At 36.0% G+C, this 17,121-nt stretch overlaps 1 protein-coding gene across 2 annotated transcripts in view; it reads right to left on the bottom strand.

Annotated features, from left to right (window-relative positions):
• Positions 1-17,121, bottom strand: part of GRM8 (glutamate metabotropic receptor 8) — a 689,326-nt gene that overhangs the window by 78,369 nt on the left and 593,836 nt on the right. For both annotated transcript variants that reach the window (XM_087821041.1, XM_087821040.1), the window contains exon 9: positions 701-1,636. In XM_087821041.1, coding sequence (XP_087677167.1) covers positions 701-1,636 — 936 coding nt within the window. The remainder of the gene's footprint in view (positions 1-700; positions 1,637-17,121) is intronic.

The following is a 17,121-nucleotide window of genomic DNA, read 5'->3' as shown; positions in this document are numbered from 1 at the left end:
ATGTGGAAGAGGTCAATAGCGACAAAAGAAAATTCTGTTGAGAGATTCAACTGATCTTCACCTTCTAATAGATTATAAGCTGCTTTGCATAACTGCCCATTGTTGTCTTTAATCCCTACCGTCACCCTCCACATGTGGAAAAGCAATAAAAATGGAAGCTGAGGGGAAACAGTAAGATGGTTTCAGTTTCTTTTTGATAAGATTTTACTAAAAAACCTCCTTTTGTAACTAAAACCATCATCTTTATTCAGGAATAGCTTTAGCCCAGAGTCACATTAGAACCAGAAGAAAAGGCATTGGTTAGGCATCGGGATATCTCTGGGACACTCACCCCCGTGAATCATGGTTGCCCTTCCTCCCTTCCTCTTTGAATTAACATTGGGGAAATAACAGTTATGTAAGTGGATAAGAGAGCTGGAAAGAGAGGCTCAGAAAGTGATGTGAGCTCTGTCAATCTCCAGCCATGCGAAGGAAGATGCATTAAAATTTTTCATGGGAAATCAGTCTCAGTCAACAAACACTCAAAGCAAAGCAACCTTGAGGGAATTATGTGTGTGTGTGTGTGTATTTCTGAATAAAAACAACCCAGACTGAATCATCTTGAGAGAATATAAGTGAACCCAAAAGAAAGTCAGGAAGAGCTCTTGAAGAAAAAGTTAAATCTAGAGAAAGGATCAACAAATACATTTCTTGCACTTACCTTTTCTGCAGACTGGGCTGTACCAAAAAAGATGGGAATGAACGCTAACCAAATGATGCAGGTGGTATACATGGTAAATCCGATAGGTTTGGCTTCATTGAAAGTCTCTGGAACGCCTCTCGTTTTAATGGCATAAACAGTACAAGTGACCATCAAGAGGATACTGTACCCCAGTGAACAAATGAGCGAGAGGTCAGAAATGTCACACTTGAGCACTCCCCTGGCCTTCTCCGGGTCTAGAGTCCGCTGTTCTCCATAGTCAATGATGATGTGGGGGGGGTCCACAACAAACCAGACGCACACTCCCAGAAGCTGGATGGAGATGAGGCTGAAGGTGATCACCAGCTGGGATGCTGGACTAATAAACTTGGGTGCCGTGACGGATTTCTTCCCCTGCTCAAATATTCGGTGGATTCGGTTTGTTTTGGTAAGAAGGGCTGCATAGCTGAAACACATGCCGAGTCCTAGGAAGATCCGTCGGAAGGAGCATATGACAGTATCTGGCGCTGCGATCATTAAAAAGGTGATGGAATAACAGAGGAAAATCCCCGTTAGGAGCACATAACTAAGTTCGCGTCCTGAAGCCCTCACAATAGGTGTGTCGTTATAACGGACAAAGGTCACGATCACGAAGGTGGTGGCGATGATTCCCAATATTGCAACAAACACAGGCACCACAGCCCAGGGAGAATGCCACTCGAGTTTAATGATGGGGATGAGCTGGCAGCCTGTGTGGTTAATGTTTGGTCTCTGGTCCAAAGGGCAAAGTTCACAGGAGAGCTCATCCACCTGGTAGTTGTAACCTTCACAGCGCTCACAGTGCCAGCAGCAAGGGACTCCTTTCACCGTTTTCTTCCTCTCCCCAGGCTTACAGGGCAGGCTGCAGACAGATGCCGGGTGAGTGTGTTCTCTACTGGCCCACTGCATGTCTTCCACCTGTGGGTATAAAAAATTAATGAGCCTTCTATTTTCCCCCATTTATAATATCCTAATCCTAGCTACAGGTTTGCAATAAATCACTGAATGTTGACAGTACAAATACGGTTTACCATAATAAGAGCCCAGTTTCTTTCCCTGATATTGACTTTATGAAAGTGTTAAATGAGTGGCTTCAATAAATCATTCACATCATCAACTTGATGAGTGTCATTAGTTTCCATTTACCTCCTCAATGTTGACCAATCTGACATTCATAGAAAGATTGATTGACCCAAACAGTTTTAAAGCTCAAAAAACAGCCCCATGGAAAGATTTTTTAGCACTAATCACAGGTATAAATGCCAGAATCTCTTAAACACTGGCTTGGGTATAAACATATATATATATATATAAATGATGATCTAAGTCTTTATACTATATTTGCAGAAATTCAAACCACATTGTCAAGTTTGAAAAGATGTGGCAAAAGTAGTTGCTTTAATCTCTGACATGCCTCATGTGTTTATGGTGATAACTGTATTAATGTTTTGCCTCTGTTTAAGCTTGAAATATATTTTCCTCAGGCTTGTATTTCCACACTGTGAAAAACATCATGCTGAATAAAATAGCTGGGAGATAATGTTTCCATTGAGCAAGAATAGTCTTATAAGGTGACATAGAGCAGGGAAACTGATACAAATGAGGCAGTCCCCATTTGTGCTTAGTATCTGCTTAAAGGACTTAAAGTTCCACTTTACTTTTTTGGATTAAATCACAAAATACCTCTATTGAAATTAAAATACTATTTTTAGGTTATTCTGCCACTCAGTGATATCTTGTCTTGAATTTGTTTACTACAGGTTCCGGACTGAGTTCCAAGGTGTCTGGGGTGAAGCAGGGAGTCTTCCATACCACCAAGTAATTCTGGGACACCAGCTTAGTGTCCTATAAGTCACCTCACTTCTGACACTATCTACCTGGAAATAGCATCAGATCCCACAGGTTAAGGACTTAGTCCCCAAGCTCAGTACTTGCAGAGGGCTGCCAAGTCTCCCCAAGGTGGAATACAGAATTTCAAACATCCTCTCTTGAGAAAGTAGATGCTACTTCATGTTATAAGGGCACTCAAGACTGTTATATCTACCCTGCTTGTTACCACAAAGGAAAAGCAATATATCATATCCCTGCTAATTTCTTATTAGGTTTTAATGATTTAGAAAGTCATTATATTTCCTTATAGGATCCCAGTAGGAAAGAAAAAAGTTAAATTGGAAGCTTCTCTCAAAAATATTGAGAAAAATAAAATGCTCCACTTAGTAGCTAAAGTATTGATTTTATACCATAATGGACTCATATAAGATAATAAAATACTTTTTGTGAAGGTTATATTTCAAAGCTAATTATTATAAAACCAAAATTGCATTTTGTTTGGGGCTTCTCTAGATCTATAATGTCGCCATAAAAAAGGCATCAAAAATATTTCAGAAATATTAAACTTCAAGATTGGTAGAGATCTTAAAGATGAATCCTTTAGAAACAATGTTTTAGACTCTCTGCACCATCATTCCCATGCAAACTAGCTTTTGCAATGTGTTCATCTTAAAACATGCTTCAAGAAAACATCAGCATTCAAATCCAATAACCTCCTCTCAATTCATCTCATTTTTTGGAAATACTCTTTTCTTGACATCTTGAAACACTATGACTGTGGTTTCTCTCCTACTTTCATTAATGCTGGTTCTCTCTCTTCTGTTTGGTTCTCTTAACTCTTCCCATGGTTCTATCCTTAATGTTTTCTGACTGTCTTTCTCTATCACACATATCTTCCATTCCCTGGTTTCAACCATCATTGCTCTACTCAATCCTGATCTTGTTACTTGCCAATGAGTACAACATTTACAATAACCTACTGATCAAGCACTGACAGAGCCAAATTATGGGCAATAAAGCTCACCATGTCTAAAAAATGTATTCATTATCTGGCCTAAGTAGTTTTCTTCTTGATATCTCTAATTTTGTTCAATTGCATTTCATACCCAGTCTTAGCCACTATTTACTCATCCATTGCTTTGTCCAGCTCTACTGAAGTCATTTATCATAATGCCATTTTTTGACCACCATAAAGGATTTGCAACTGGTCGTCCTTTCTCTTCTAATCCATTCTGCACATATAAATCAGGACCAGATAAAAATATAAAGATCTTTTATTTGTTTCCTTCCCTGATAGAAAATTACAGTGATTTCTCACTGATACAGAGCAAAAATAAAAATTGGTAGCCTGACTTTAAGCCCTCAAACCCTTGGTTTCAATCTGCCTTTTGAGTAGTACATAAAATGTCCATTCAAGAATTATATGCCACACTCAATTTTTGTATTCATCTTTCTAAACCATATATTTTGACTTTCTTTCTTTATTTACTCCTGTTTTGTCTCTGCTTAGAATACCATCTTTCCATTTTTGGCTATAAAAATACTACTATTATTTAGTTTCTTATGTAAGGAGCTCAGATGTTGCCACTCCATGTTAATATCAAGAGCTGAACAGAATGAGAATTCAACAATGCTTCTAAGATTCCAATCAGAGGTGAAGAAACAGCGCAAATCACTGCTCCTAAGATTGGAGAGACAATAACAGTAAATAGTTTGAGTCACTGTTTACAGGGGCAGAAACTTTCCAGCAGGAACCACCTAGGGAACAAGTTGCTGGGATAGGAAAATCTGAACTATAATTGCTGGAGGCTCAGTGTGAACAACTCTAAGAGGTAAAACTGTTGTAGTACTCAGTCATAGGGGATCCCATAACTTTGTGAGATTTATTTCCAGGTGCTTGACTTGGTTCTCAGTGTAAATATTAAAGAAAAATCGCCTCATGCTTCCTGCAGGGAGAGAGGAAAAGAAACCATTTTGAAATATGCCAGATCATTCTACTCTTTTTAACAATCCTGTCCAAAAGGAAACTAGTTAATGAACCTAACCTGCTAAGGTAGTATCAGACCTTCACTGACCAAAAGAAGGGGAAACACAACCCAAGCCCACTCTAGCCATTTTGTCCCACTGAAAGGAAAGAAAAAAACTGAGAACACTTGTGAAGTTCATAGTCCAGCAGAAGCATTGTCTCATTAAAAGACTGATACCTAACACAGAACTATACAACATTTCTCCTCTTCCAACACTTTAACCACTGCAATACTAACGGCCTACTTATAGCAGTTCCTTCAACCCAACATATCTAGTCCAGTTATCAGGAAAAAAAATTACCAGGTATATCAAAGTAAAAAAAATACACAGAGAACTTGAAGAGACAGAGAAGCATCAGAACGAGACAAGGCAAGGATGTTGAAATTATCAGACTGGGAATTTAAAACAGCTATGATTAATATGCTAAGAGCTTTCTAATGATTTAAAAGGACAGTATGCAACAACAGATGGGCAATGTAAGCAGAGAGATGAAAATCTTAGGGAGGGACTAAAAAATGCTACAGATGAAAAACATTATAACAGAAATGAAGAATACTTTTGATGGACTTGAAGACTGAACATGATAGGAAAAATTGCTGAGTTTAAGGATGCCATTATGCATATGAAAAGCAAAGAGAACAAACACTGACAAAAAAATAACAGATTATCCAAGGACAGTGGGACAACTATAAAAAGTGTAATATATGCATATGAAGATAGTGTAAAGGGCCTCTGGGACAACATCAAGCATAACAACATCCACATCATAGGGGTAACAGAAGGAAAAGAAAGAGAGTGAGAGGTTGAAAACCTATTTGAAGAAATAATGACTGGAAAATTCCCTATCCTGGTAAAGGAGATAGACATACAAGTCCAGAAAGTACAAAGAGTCTAAAACAAGATGAACCCAAGGAGGCCCACATCAAGGCATATCATAACTAAAATGACAAAGGTTAAAGATAAAGAGAAGGCATTAAAAGCAGCAAGAGAAAAGCAGTTAGTTACCTACAATGGAGTTCCCATAAGACTGTCAGCTGATTTCTCAACAGAAACTTTGCAGGCCAGAAGGGAGTGCCATGAAATATTCAAAGTGATAAAAAATAAGGACTTACAACCAAGATTTCTATACAGTAAGGCTATCATTTAAAATCAAGGAAAAAATAAAGAGCTTTCCAGACAAGATAAAGCTAAAGTTCATTACTACCAAACCAGTATTATAAGAAATGGCAAAAAGTCTTCTTTAAGAAGAAGAAGAAAAGATTAAAAATGTGAATAATAAAATGGCAATAAAAACATATCTATCAATAATTATTTTAAATGTAAATGGGTTAAATGTTCCAATCAAAAGACATAGAGTGGCTGAATGGATAAGAAAACAAGACCCATATATATGCTATTTACAAGACACTCACTTCAGATCAAAAGACACACACAGACTGAAAGTAAAGAAATGAAAAAAGATAGTTCATGCAAATAGAAATGGAAAAAAGGTGGGGTACAGCGAAGTATTTATAGATTTAACATGTGTTGCAGCATATCTCTAGTAGTAATCGAGGTTTACTGTTTTTCTATAAACACTTATTTTAAAAGCTACTGAAGAGTTGTTTGGTTTTCTAAATAATTTATGCTTTTTCTAAATAACTTATACTTATTCCTTGTACCATTGTTATTAAATGATGTGTATTATGGCCCAGTGTTTTACTGTAGCTAGTTGCCATCATGCTGTTTTCCAGGAATGCTTTAGGGGGCAGCAGCATTGCCCTGGAGCTGGGAGACATTCCTGAGGGACTAGTTTTAATCTGAGCATGTGTAGGTGCATGTTGTGATGTTGAGGGGTAGTAACCTATCCAAAGGTTCTTGGCATTTATGACTGATAATCTGCTTCTGTTAGGGCCTTAAAAGTTTTTTAAAATTCCAATGAATTAATTGTACAGCACATGTGATTACAGTCCAAGAGTCTTTAATGCCTGACATAACGTTTTTCAAAATACCTGTTGCTTAATATAACAAAACAAAGCAGCAAAACCACAAAGTATCTTGCCTTAAAATCACCCCCTTCATTGAAGGCTTTGAGGACAGTGTGAGTTAAAGTTTCAAAAATGATTAGACAAAGCAGCCTCCCAGGTTTCTGGAGACATTAATCACTACAGCTTGCCCTCAACTCCCTTCTCTTGGCCTTTAGATCTCTGGTGTGAGTCAGAAGCCCCTTACTCCCTTAGTGCAAAGCCTTTGGTTATATGCTTTCCACCTGATTGTAAGTTTTTTTGATGATGGCTCTTTATCACAATGAATTTTTTTAAACTCTTTGACTGTTCTTTAAATTCAATGTCATTACATTCCATCAGAGAATTAATAAAGAAATATACTTTAATTAAAAAAATAAGATACACTGCCTTTGCAATGGCATTGTGTTGTTTGAAAGTAGACTTGGATTAGTTGTAAATGTGCATTGAAAACTCTTAGGGACACCACTGAAAAAAGTAAAATAGAAGGGTGATGATATGCTAAGAAAGGAGAGAAAATGGAATCATAAAAGGCTCAATTAAAACCACAAAAGGCAGAAAAAGAGTGGAAGGCAAAAATAAGAACAGAGAACAGGGCAACAAATAGAAAATAGTAACACATATGGTATATATTAATCCAACTATATCAATTATCATTTTGAGTATCAATGGTATATGTGCATCAATTAAAAGACAGCCATTGTCAGAGTGGATTAAAAATAAGACCTAACTATATTTTTTCTACAAGAAACCTACTTTATTTTATTATTTTATTTTATTTTATTTTATTTTATTTTATTTTAATTTTATTTTATTTTAATTTAAAAAAATATATCTTTATTGATTTCATAGAGAGGAAGGGAGAGGGAGAGAAAGAAACATCAATGATGAGAGAGTCATTGATCGGCTGCCTCCTGCATGCTCCCAACTGGGGATGGAGCCTGCAACCCGGGCATGTGCTCTGACCCGGAATTGAACCCGGATCTCCTGGATCCTAGGTTGACGCTCAACCGCTGAGCCACGCCCAGCTGGGCAAGAAACCTACTTTAAATATAACGACACGTGAGATGAAAAGTAAAAGGATGGAGAAAAATATGCTATATTAACACTAATCAAAAAAAGAAAGCAGGAGTAGCTATATTAATTTCAGGCAGAGCAGACTTGAAAGCAAGGAAAATTATCTGGGATAAAGAAAGTAATTATATAATGATAAAATGGCCATTTCTCCAACAAGAAATAACAGTTCTTAATGTATATGAGACTAACAACAGAGCGTAAAACTATGTGAGGCAGAAACTGATAGAACTGCAAGGAGAAATAGATGAATCCACTACTATAGTTGGAGGCTTCAACAACCCACTATTAGAAATGAACAGATGCAGCAGACAGAAAATCAGTAAGGACATAGTAAAACTCAATGACACCATAAATCCACTCGATATAATGGAGATCTATAGACTACCTTATGCAACATTAGCAGAATGCACAATTTTCTCAGGTTCACGTGTCACATTCACCAAGAGAGACCACATTCTGGGCCATAAATACACCTTAACAAATTTAAAAGAATAGAAACCATACAATGTCTGCTTTCAGACTACTATGGAATTAAATTGGAAATCAATAACAGACAGATAACTGGAAAATCGTAAAAAGCACGGATATTAAACAACAGACTTCTTAATAACACGTGGGTAAAAAAGAAATCTGAAGAAAAATTAAATAATATTTTGAAATAAATGAATGAAAACACAGGTTATCAAAATTTGTGACATGCAGCAGAAACTGCTTATAGGAAAATTTTTAGCATGTTTAAAAATAAGAAAGATCTAAAATTAACTATCTAATTTCCATCTTAGGTAATTAGAAAAAAATATTTATGTGGCATAGAAAACAAAAACCAGCAAAGAAACAACCAAACTCAGATGCAGACGCCAGAATGAGGATACTAAGGAGGAAGGCTGGTTGGGTGAGAATGAAGAGGGTAGACGGGGTCAAATACATGCTGATGGAGGGAGACTAGAATTTGGGTGGTGAGCGCACAATGAAGTATATGGATGTTGCATTATAAAGAATACCTGAAGCTTGTGTAATGTTAGTAACCAATGTTACCCCAATAAATTTAATTAAAATAACAAAAAATTGAAATAAAAATTAAATTAAAATTCAAAAGACCAAATTAAATTCAAAGTAAGCAGAATAAAGTCAATGATAAGAATTAGAATAGAAATTAATAAAATTGAAAACAGGAAATCAACAGAGAAAAATCTATAAAATCAAAAGATTCTTTAATAAGATTAATCAAATTTATAATTATCTAGCCAGGATAATTAAGGAAAAAAAAGAAAAGATGGGACACAAATCACTATCAGTATTGAAAGAGGGACATCACTACAGATTTCGTGAACATTCAAAGGATAATAAAGGACTACTAAGAACAATTCTAGGCTCATCCATTTGATAACCTAGGTGAAATGGATTGATTCCCTGGAAGACACAATGTGATAATAATCCCACTAAAAGAAAGAATCTGAATAGGACGACATCTATCAAAGAAATTGAATTAATCATTGATAACTGCCCCAAACAGAAAGCACCAGTCCCAAAGGCTTTACTCTAAATTCTACAAAACATTTCAGGAAGAGTCTATTTAAGAGTTCAGATGCACGAACATTTAACTCATTCTATGAGATCAGAATTACTCTGATACCAAAACCAGACAAGCCATTACATGAAAACTACAGACCAACATCTGTCATGAACATATATGCAAAAATCCTCAACAAAATATTAACCAAAAGACCCAAAATCGCCAACATAACATTAAAGAAAAACAAAGTTGGAGGACTAACTGGCTTTAAGACTTAGCATAATGCTACAGTAATCAAGACAGTATAGTACTGCTGAAAGAACAGACATCAGTGGAACAGAAAGCGAGCTCAGAAATAGACCCACATAAATATAGCCAACTGATTGTTGACAAAGAGGAAAGGCAACTCAATGGAGCATAGTTTTTTCAAAAAAATAGGGTTGAAACAACTGGACATTCACATGCCAAAAATAGAGTTGAAACAATTGGACATCCACATGCCCACCCCACCCCCCCCAAAAAAAATCAATACATAGACCTTATACCCTTCACACAAAAATTAACTCAAATGGGTCATAGTCCTAAAAGTAAAATACAAAACTATAAAATTTCTAAAATAGATAAGCTAGATTTCATGAAAAAATTTTTTTTAAACCTCTGTGAAAGACAGTGTCAATAGAATAAAAAGACAAGCCATAGACTGGGAGGAAATACTTGCAAATGATACATCTAATAAAGTACTATTATCCAAAATATACAAAGAATTCTTAAAGTCAATAAGTAAACATATTACCCAATTAAGAAATGGGCCAGAGACCTTAAAGGACACCTCATCAAAGAAGATATACACAGGGCAAATAAGTATGTGAAACTATGCTCCACATCCTGTCATCATGGAAATGCAAATTAAAACAGAATGAGATACCTCTACACAGCTGTTAAAATGGTCAAAATCTGGAATTTTAAGGACAGCAAATGCTGGCGAGGATGTGGAGCAACAGGAACTCTCATTCAATACTGCAAAATGCTACAGCAACTTTGGAAGACAGTCTGGAGATCTCTTACTAAACTAAACACACTCCTACCGTATGATCCAACAATTGTGCTCCTTGGCATTTACCCAAAGGAGCTGAAAACTTATGTCCACCCAAAAACCTGCATATGAGTGTTTATAGCAGCTTTTTCCATAACTGCTAGAATGCAGAAGCAACCAAGATATCCCTCAGGGGTTAAATGGATAAACAGACTGTGGTGCATCCAGGCAGTGGAATATTATTTGGCATGAAAAACAAATGAGCTACGAACCTGTGAAAAGACATGCAGGGAACTTAAATGTATATTCCTAAGTGAAAGAAGGCAATCTGAAAAGGCTACATAATTCCAGCTATCTAGCATTCTGGAAAAAGCAAACTATGGGCACAGGAAGAACATCAGTGGCTGCCAGGGAGTGGGCAGGAGCACAAAGGATTTTAGGGCAGTGAAAATACTCTGTAGAATATTACAGTGGTCGATATATGTCATACATTTGTCCAGACTCATAGAATGCACAACACCAAGAGTGAACTCTAAGGTAAACTAAGGACTTGGGGTGATTATGACATATCAAAGTAGGTTTATCAGTTGTAGCAGTGTCCCACTCCAGTGGGGGTTATGACAATGGCAGAGGCTATGCATGTGGGGGTTAGGGGGTAGAAGGGAAATCTCTGTATCTACCTTTCAATGTGCTGTGAACCTGAACTACTCTAAAAAGGTCTTTAAAAAATAATACTACTCCTTTAACAATGATTTCAAATGCCTACTCCATTCACTTGAACCATGAGTGGTCTATCCCTCCTCTCACCACATAAAACTTTGTTTATACTTGTATATATTTTGTTTATTCATACAATGTTGTATAATGTATTTTATGTATGTTATATAAATGCTTATGATAATTTTATTATGCTTATAAATTATAGTTAACTCTTTTAATGGCTTTTAATATCCTTTATGTCAGTATCTAGCATAAAATGGGCCTTAAATATGCCTTATACTTTGGATCCATTAGGCATTATTTAAACTACCATTCCACACAAAAATGGGCACTAATGATATTTTAAATGTAAAATCTTAAAATAATCTAATGTAACTCCAAGTTTTATAGGCATCAGGGAATAAAAGTATAAATTTAATAAAGCAAACATGCTTTACATAACAATACTTCAAAACTTGAAGCCTATAGACTTCTTCTTCATCACACAAATTTTCCAGTTAACCTCACTCTGAAATGTAAAAGAAAATGTGTAATGACCACATTCCTGAGTACTTACTATATGCCAGTTTTTGTTCAAAGCATTTTAGCTGACTGCATATATATATAAAAATTGTTGTTGGTTTGGTTTACATTTAAATATGAAAATATGTCTGTTTTTATGTCATTATAATTTTTTAGTTTCCAATAATCAAATCATCCTACACAGCTTAAAAGCCACATTTTACCTGGGTATTTTAAAAATTTCTATCTTTAAATCCACATTAAGGTTTGGAATCAGATCAGTATAGAAATCTCTGTTTTATAACTTACTAAATGTATTGATTTGACCTTCAGTTTCCCCACCTGTGAAAACAGGTCACTGATATTTTACTTTAAGCGATTTGTTTTGAGGATTGAATGGGTGAATCCATACACAAGTCCTAGGACAGGGGAAGTCTAATAAGCACAATGGGCAGAAGCATCACCCACCACCATCAACCTGCCCCCACCCTGCACCTACTTGCTCCTTGCTCTGCCTGTCATTGTGGCTGCTGTTTCCTCTAAAAAATATCTTTTTGTCATTTCAAAACTGGATACAGAATATTAAAATGTCAGCTTTGTTACCTGTGTTCCCTGACACAATATTTTCTTTGACCAAAAGAAATTCTGAAAAGTGACTTTAATGTATGAATGAATCTCAATGAAATATTTTGCTTTCGTATGGATTAGAATGTGCCTCTATCTCCCAAAGTATTGACAGGAACTCTAATACATCCAGTCCAGCCTAGTATTCTGAACTCAAGTCAAATATTAAGCTCTTAAAGATTTACCCAATTGTATTAATTACAATACGAAATATAACTCCATTGCATTCCAGCTCACAATGTCTTACCATCTCCAGAGGTTTGTTAGGTGATAATGTTAGTGAAACTGCACACATGTAACTATGGGTATAGCTTGAAAGCAAACCAATGGTAGTTTATCAATCAAAATATAAAAGTACATGCAGAGTTAAGATAAAAGCTGAATGCATTTTGGATTGCCAATGGCAGGGCAGCTGGTTTCATTACTCACCAAAGAACAGATGATGTAAATAGGCATTACCTCCCTGCTTCCAAATCTCATGGTTCTCTTTTGTTATTGATTTTTTCCCCCAATTTAAAAGCCTATGTTTCACATGCACATATATAATAATTTATCAGTTTTATACTTCTTGAAGCATACTGTATATCAAATCTTTCTCAAGTAAGTAAGATTTAAAATGAGTTGAAATAAATAGAGCTTTCTCAGAATGCTTAAGTTTTTGGTTTCAATTTGAAGGGATAAAGAGTTGCATTTTTGCAATGATTAAATGTATGAGTGCAGACATAAGAATATCAAAAATTTTGTAGATTAAAATGAAAACATGTGAAGTTAAGTTTTGGAGAAACCACCAAAAATAAATCAAATAAAAGAGTGGCATGGCAGAACAGAACAAGAAAAAACCCAAAGCACGTTGGTCTGACATAAGCAAGAAATAGATTTCCTCTTTTAAGAGGAAATCAGAATAGAAAGGATAGTTAATTAAAATTACCTCATAAGTCTTTAGAAGTAGTATTTTATTTGTTTCTTTTCTGCTTCTTTTTCAGTTTTCCTCTTTATTATTATATGCCTTATTTTCTAAGGCACTATATTATATAATTTTGTTTGAAAAGTTTAAAAAAATCACATGGTTAACATTTGACATCCTCAAAGGACACTCTATTTCTTATTTGAGGAATAATAGGATAAATGCAAGAATAAAATATTTGTGGAGATAGATGACTCGTTTTTAGAAGAGTATCATAGCAATGAAGAATGTATTGCCTGTAACGCAAAATGAAGGGGTGAGAGCAGTTAGAATAAATTATGACCTCACAACTCAAAGAAACACTTAAAGACAAAACAAATACAAAGAACATACAATTATTTATAACAGAAACAGCAATAGAACAGACCAGATGCAATTTATCTTCTTAATAGATTCACGGATGCTTAATCTGGTCCATGGGACTAGAGCAGAGTAAGGCACAATTTATAGCCTAATCCCATGACACTGTGTCAAGTTGCAAACAAGGTGCCCACAGCTAGATGTGAAGAGGCAAAGTACGAGAATAAGGAAAGGAGCTCCGGAGGCATTGCTCAGGCCTGGAGGCTGCCGTCACAGCCTGGGTGGGGGGCCAGGCCGAGTCCAGCAGGAGCTGGCTGGACTTACCTGGCCTCCCTGCCACCGGTCCCTGCAGCCCTGGACACAGCCGTGAGGCAGGATCCCACCCTTGGAGCACAGAAACCACACTGGAGGACTCTATCCATTCATTGTGGCAAGTGAGTAATTATCACAAACACCAGCACTGGCTACACTTGCCGATGCCATCTTATTGCCAACTGCTCAATCAATGGATTGTTTGTAATAATTGTTTTTCTAATTATTATTATTATAATTGATCGTTACATTACATTGAAGGAAAATAATTCGTTATGATGGTTTCTGATATGACACTTGAGGTCATTAAAGGAAGACCCTACTAGCATTTTGTTACTGCTGTTCAGCTTTTATAGCTTTATTTTGTTTTTGTGTTTGGTGTTTGTTTATTTGTACAGCCTCAAATACCCAGATACTTTGTTCCTCCTAGAGTAAAATAAAGGTGGAATGTAGACACTCTCAGAATGAATTCCACTTTGAACACTAGATTGGAGTCTTCTCTGCTTAAAATTTGGCCATGCGACGAAAAGCAATTTGATTTGCTGTAAAAGGACATGCTAAGGAGAAGCCATATCTCAGATTACTAAAATAACATACAATGGCTCTGACTACAAAGCACCAAACACATCCAGTTGAAAATTAAACATACTCTCATCTCCAAAATGTTTTAAAAAAAACCCCACCAACCAGCTTTTTTTCCATTAGTTTCCCAAATAATAAATTATTTGGAGGTTAGATACATAGAATTGGCAAAATATCCCACTTTGCTAAAGTTAGTTGAATAAAAGATAAAGCATTTTTATCCATGAAATAAAATTACTCATGAGAGCAGAGGCATGTTTGAATAATTCCAGTTCTCAAAGTAGTGAGGCAAGTGGTTAAAAACAAAGTATTTTTTGTGGTTTTCAGATTGGCACCTCTATTGTAAAGCTTCAGAATGGGGCTGTGGATGACAATGCAGCTGAAGCTACAATGGAGAAACAGTTCTCTTTTTAAAAAGGTACATGCTTTTATAAATTTTAGTCAGAAACCTTTCCTCATTTTCAGAGGGAGCCTCCAGTCTTGCAAACATCAATCATGGTTGATACTATTAAAAAAGAGATACAAAGAAAAAACTCTAAATATAATGTGTTTTTGTTCCAAAAGTGTGTTTTGCCTTTAAAGAGAGTGTTAGTTCCATTGCATTGTCCTTAGTTTTTCGCTCTAGTCAGGTATAGATGCCAGGCTTCTTCATCAGTGCCTTCAGTTTATTTAGAATCCATGAAGATACATGAGAAAATATGGACATGACCATAAGTATTTTTGAAGAGAGGAGTTAGAGGATAGCATAAAGAAGAAATATAATAAAAAAGATATAATAGAGCCCTGATAAATGAGCTGCCTGCAGGGTGGCCGCTCCCTAAAGGGATCAGGGATCTTCTGTGACATTGGAACAGTTTCCTGACAGGCTGGAAGCATAGTAGGCCTCAGCAGTGCCTCACTGGTCATCTTTTCCTCATTAGGACATTTTAAAGAAAAGAATTTTGACATCTTGTGACAGAGCCAAGGCAGCTGCATTAGGGTGAGACCGGGCAATGTTCAGGATCTGGTGCCACAAAGATAGCAAATACATAGAAAATCTAACACTCGCCTGTGACAAACCCAGGCTCAGACGCCCTGTTGCCACCTCCATGAAGAGAGACTGGTGCTGATGCAAGGCACTCTTACATGCATTTGCTAGAGCAAATGATGGTGTGTAAGGGTTATGAGCAATAAGCACAAGGAAATGGGCTGTAGATAGCTGGAAAGGCAAAATAAGTCCCCTACTGACCTCAAAGGACGTGTCAGCTACGAGTAATTTCAACACCAGTTGAAGAGTTTCAACTTTAACAAGACTGAAACCCCATGTCAATTACTGTCACGCTGGATAATTCTTGAACGGATCAGAAGGTCTTGTTGTGCTTCAATGCCATTTGAGTTCCTTCTAAAATGCCATTTAAATGGCTTAACAACTTATAATGAGACAAGAGAGGGAGGAAATATGTTTAGAATCAGAGCTGAAAATTGCTCAATTGGTTTGGTGAATTCTCCCAACTGTACATGAAGATTTGAGGGTACTTTGGAACTTCCAGGGCCCCACATGGTATGAATGTAAACCATTATTTTAAATTGGAACTGAAAATTCAATTCTATTTTTTTCTTTTAGGTGGGCTCAGTGTAAGAGTAGTGAGTTTAATGCTTCTGAAAGTGACATGTGCCTCCATTTGCAACTGGATATATTATATTTTCTCTTTGAAACTCACTTCAATCACTCTCCAGTCTTGAATAGCAGCATTTGTAATTGTGTCAACAGACACGATCTTTTTATGATCTGAGAAAGCTGGAGCGACAAATGCATTGCCACTTGAAATCTAACCCAAACACAGGGAGTTGCATTGTCAGAAAGGAAGGATAATCTGTACTTTATATCAGCAACGACACTTACATCCTGCACTGCCTTTGCTTCATTTTTTAAAGGCATGACTGAACTTCTTTTTCAGATGAAAGAACATAAAAATGTTGGGCAGTGAAGTTTTCAAACCGGTATAAATTTTGCTCTATATTCGTGATTATATAAGTCATTAATTTTTAACTAGAAGTCAAGTTAGAAGCAAGGCTTCTAATTATAATGAATTGCTAATATTCCATCTGGCTTAAACAATCCAAAAATAACGTTGATCTATTTAAGAGAATGCTAGAAAAGAATAGAGAAAAATTATGTAAAAATTATTGTATTCTTGCTTCATAAATTTTAGAAAGATGTTTACATCTAGAGATTTCAAACAGCTGGGCAAGTGCTTTTAGTCAGCTTTCCATTATGACTTATAAATGAGCCAATAAGTAAGTGGAAATTCTGCAGAGAGATGAAATATCCAGCAAAATACAAAAAAGCACAATGCTAAAAAAATAAAACCACAGATAAGATTTACTTGTCAAACTATGTCCTTTTTGGATAAGAACACAGCACGATGAGTAGTTAGATCTTATATAAAAATTAGATTACTTTATATAACAGGTTTCTTGAAGGATACCAAAAATGCTATTAAGAAGTACTGCAACAATTCTATAAGTACCATTTTAAAGTATCAGCATTTTAGTTTTGAAGATAGGAATAAAAAATTCTGGGATTGATGAACTTTAAGACTAGGATGAAAGCCTTGGCCAGGTAGGTCAGTTGCTTAGAGCATTGTCCCAATATGCCAGTTTCAGGTTCAATCCCTGGAGAGGGTACATACAAGAATTAAACAATGAATGCATAAATAAGTGGAAAAACAAATATCTCTCTCTCTCTCTCTCTCTCTCCCCCCTTCCTCTCCCTCTTTAAAGATCAAGAAAAAGATTAAAAAAAAAAAAAAAAGAATAAGATGAGGGCAGCATTGTCATTCAATAAAGATATATCAAATGTATATTGACCAAGTTGACTAAATAGAAATGTTAATAAACTGCACCAATGACTGACAATCCTGTGTTTAATTTAAT

The sequence above is a fragment of the Miniopterus natalensis genome, chromosome 10 (assembly GCF_054644295.1).
Source record: "Miniopterus natalensis isolate mMinNat1 chromosome 10, mMinNat1.hap1, whole genome shotgun sequence".
Taxonomy (NCBI): domain Eukaryota; kingdom Metazoa; phylum Chordata; class Mammalia; order Chiroptera; family Miniopteridae; genus Miniopterus; species Miniopterus natalensis.
This window is presented reverse-complemented; position numbering and strand designations above follow the sequence as displayed.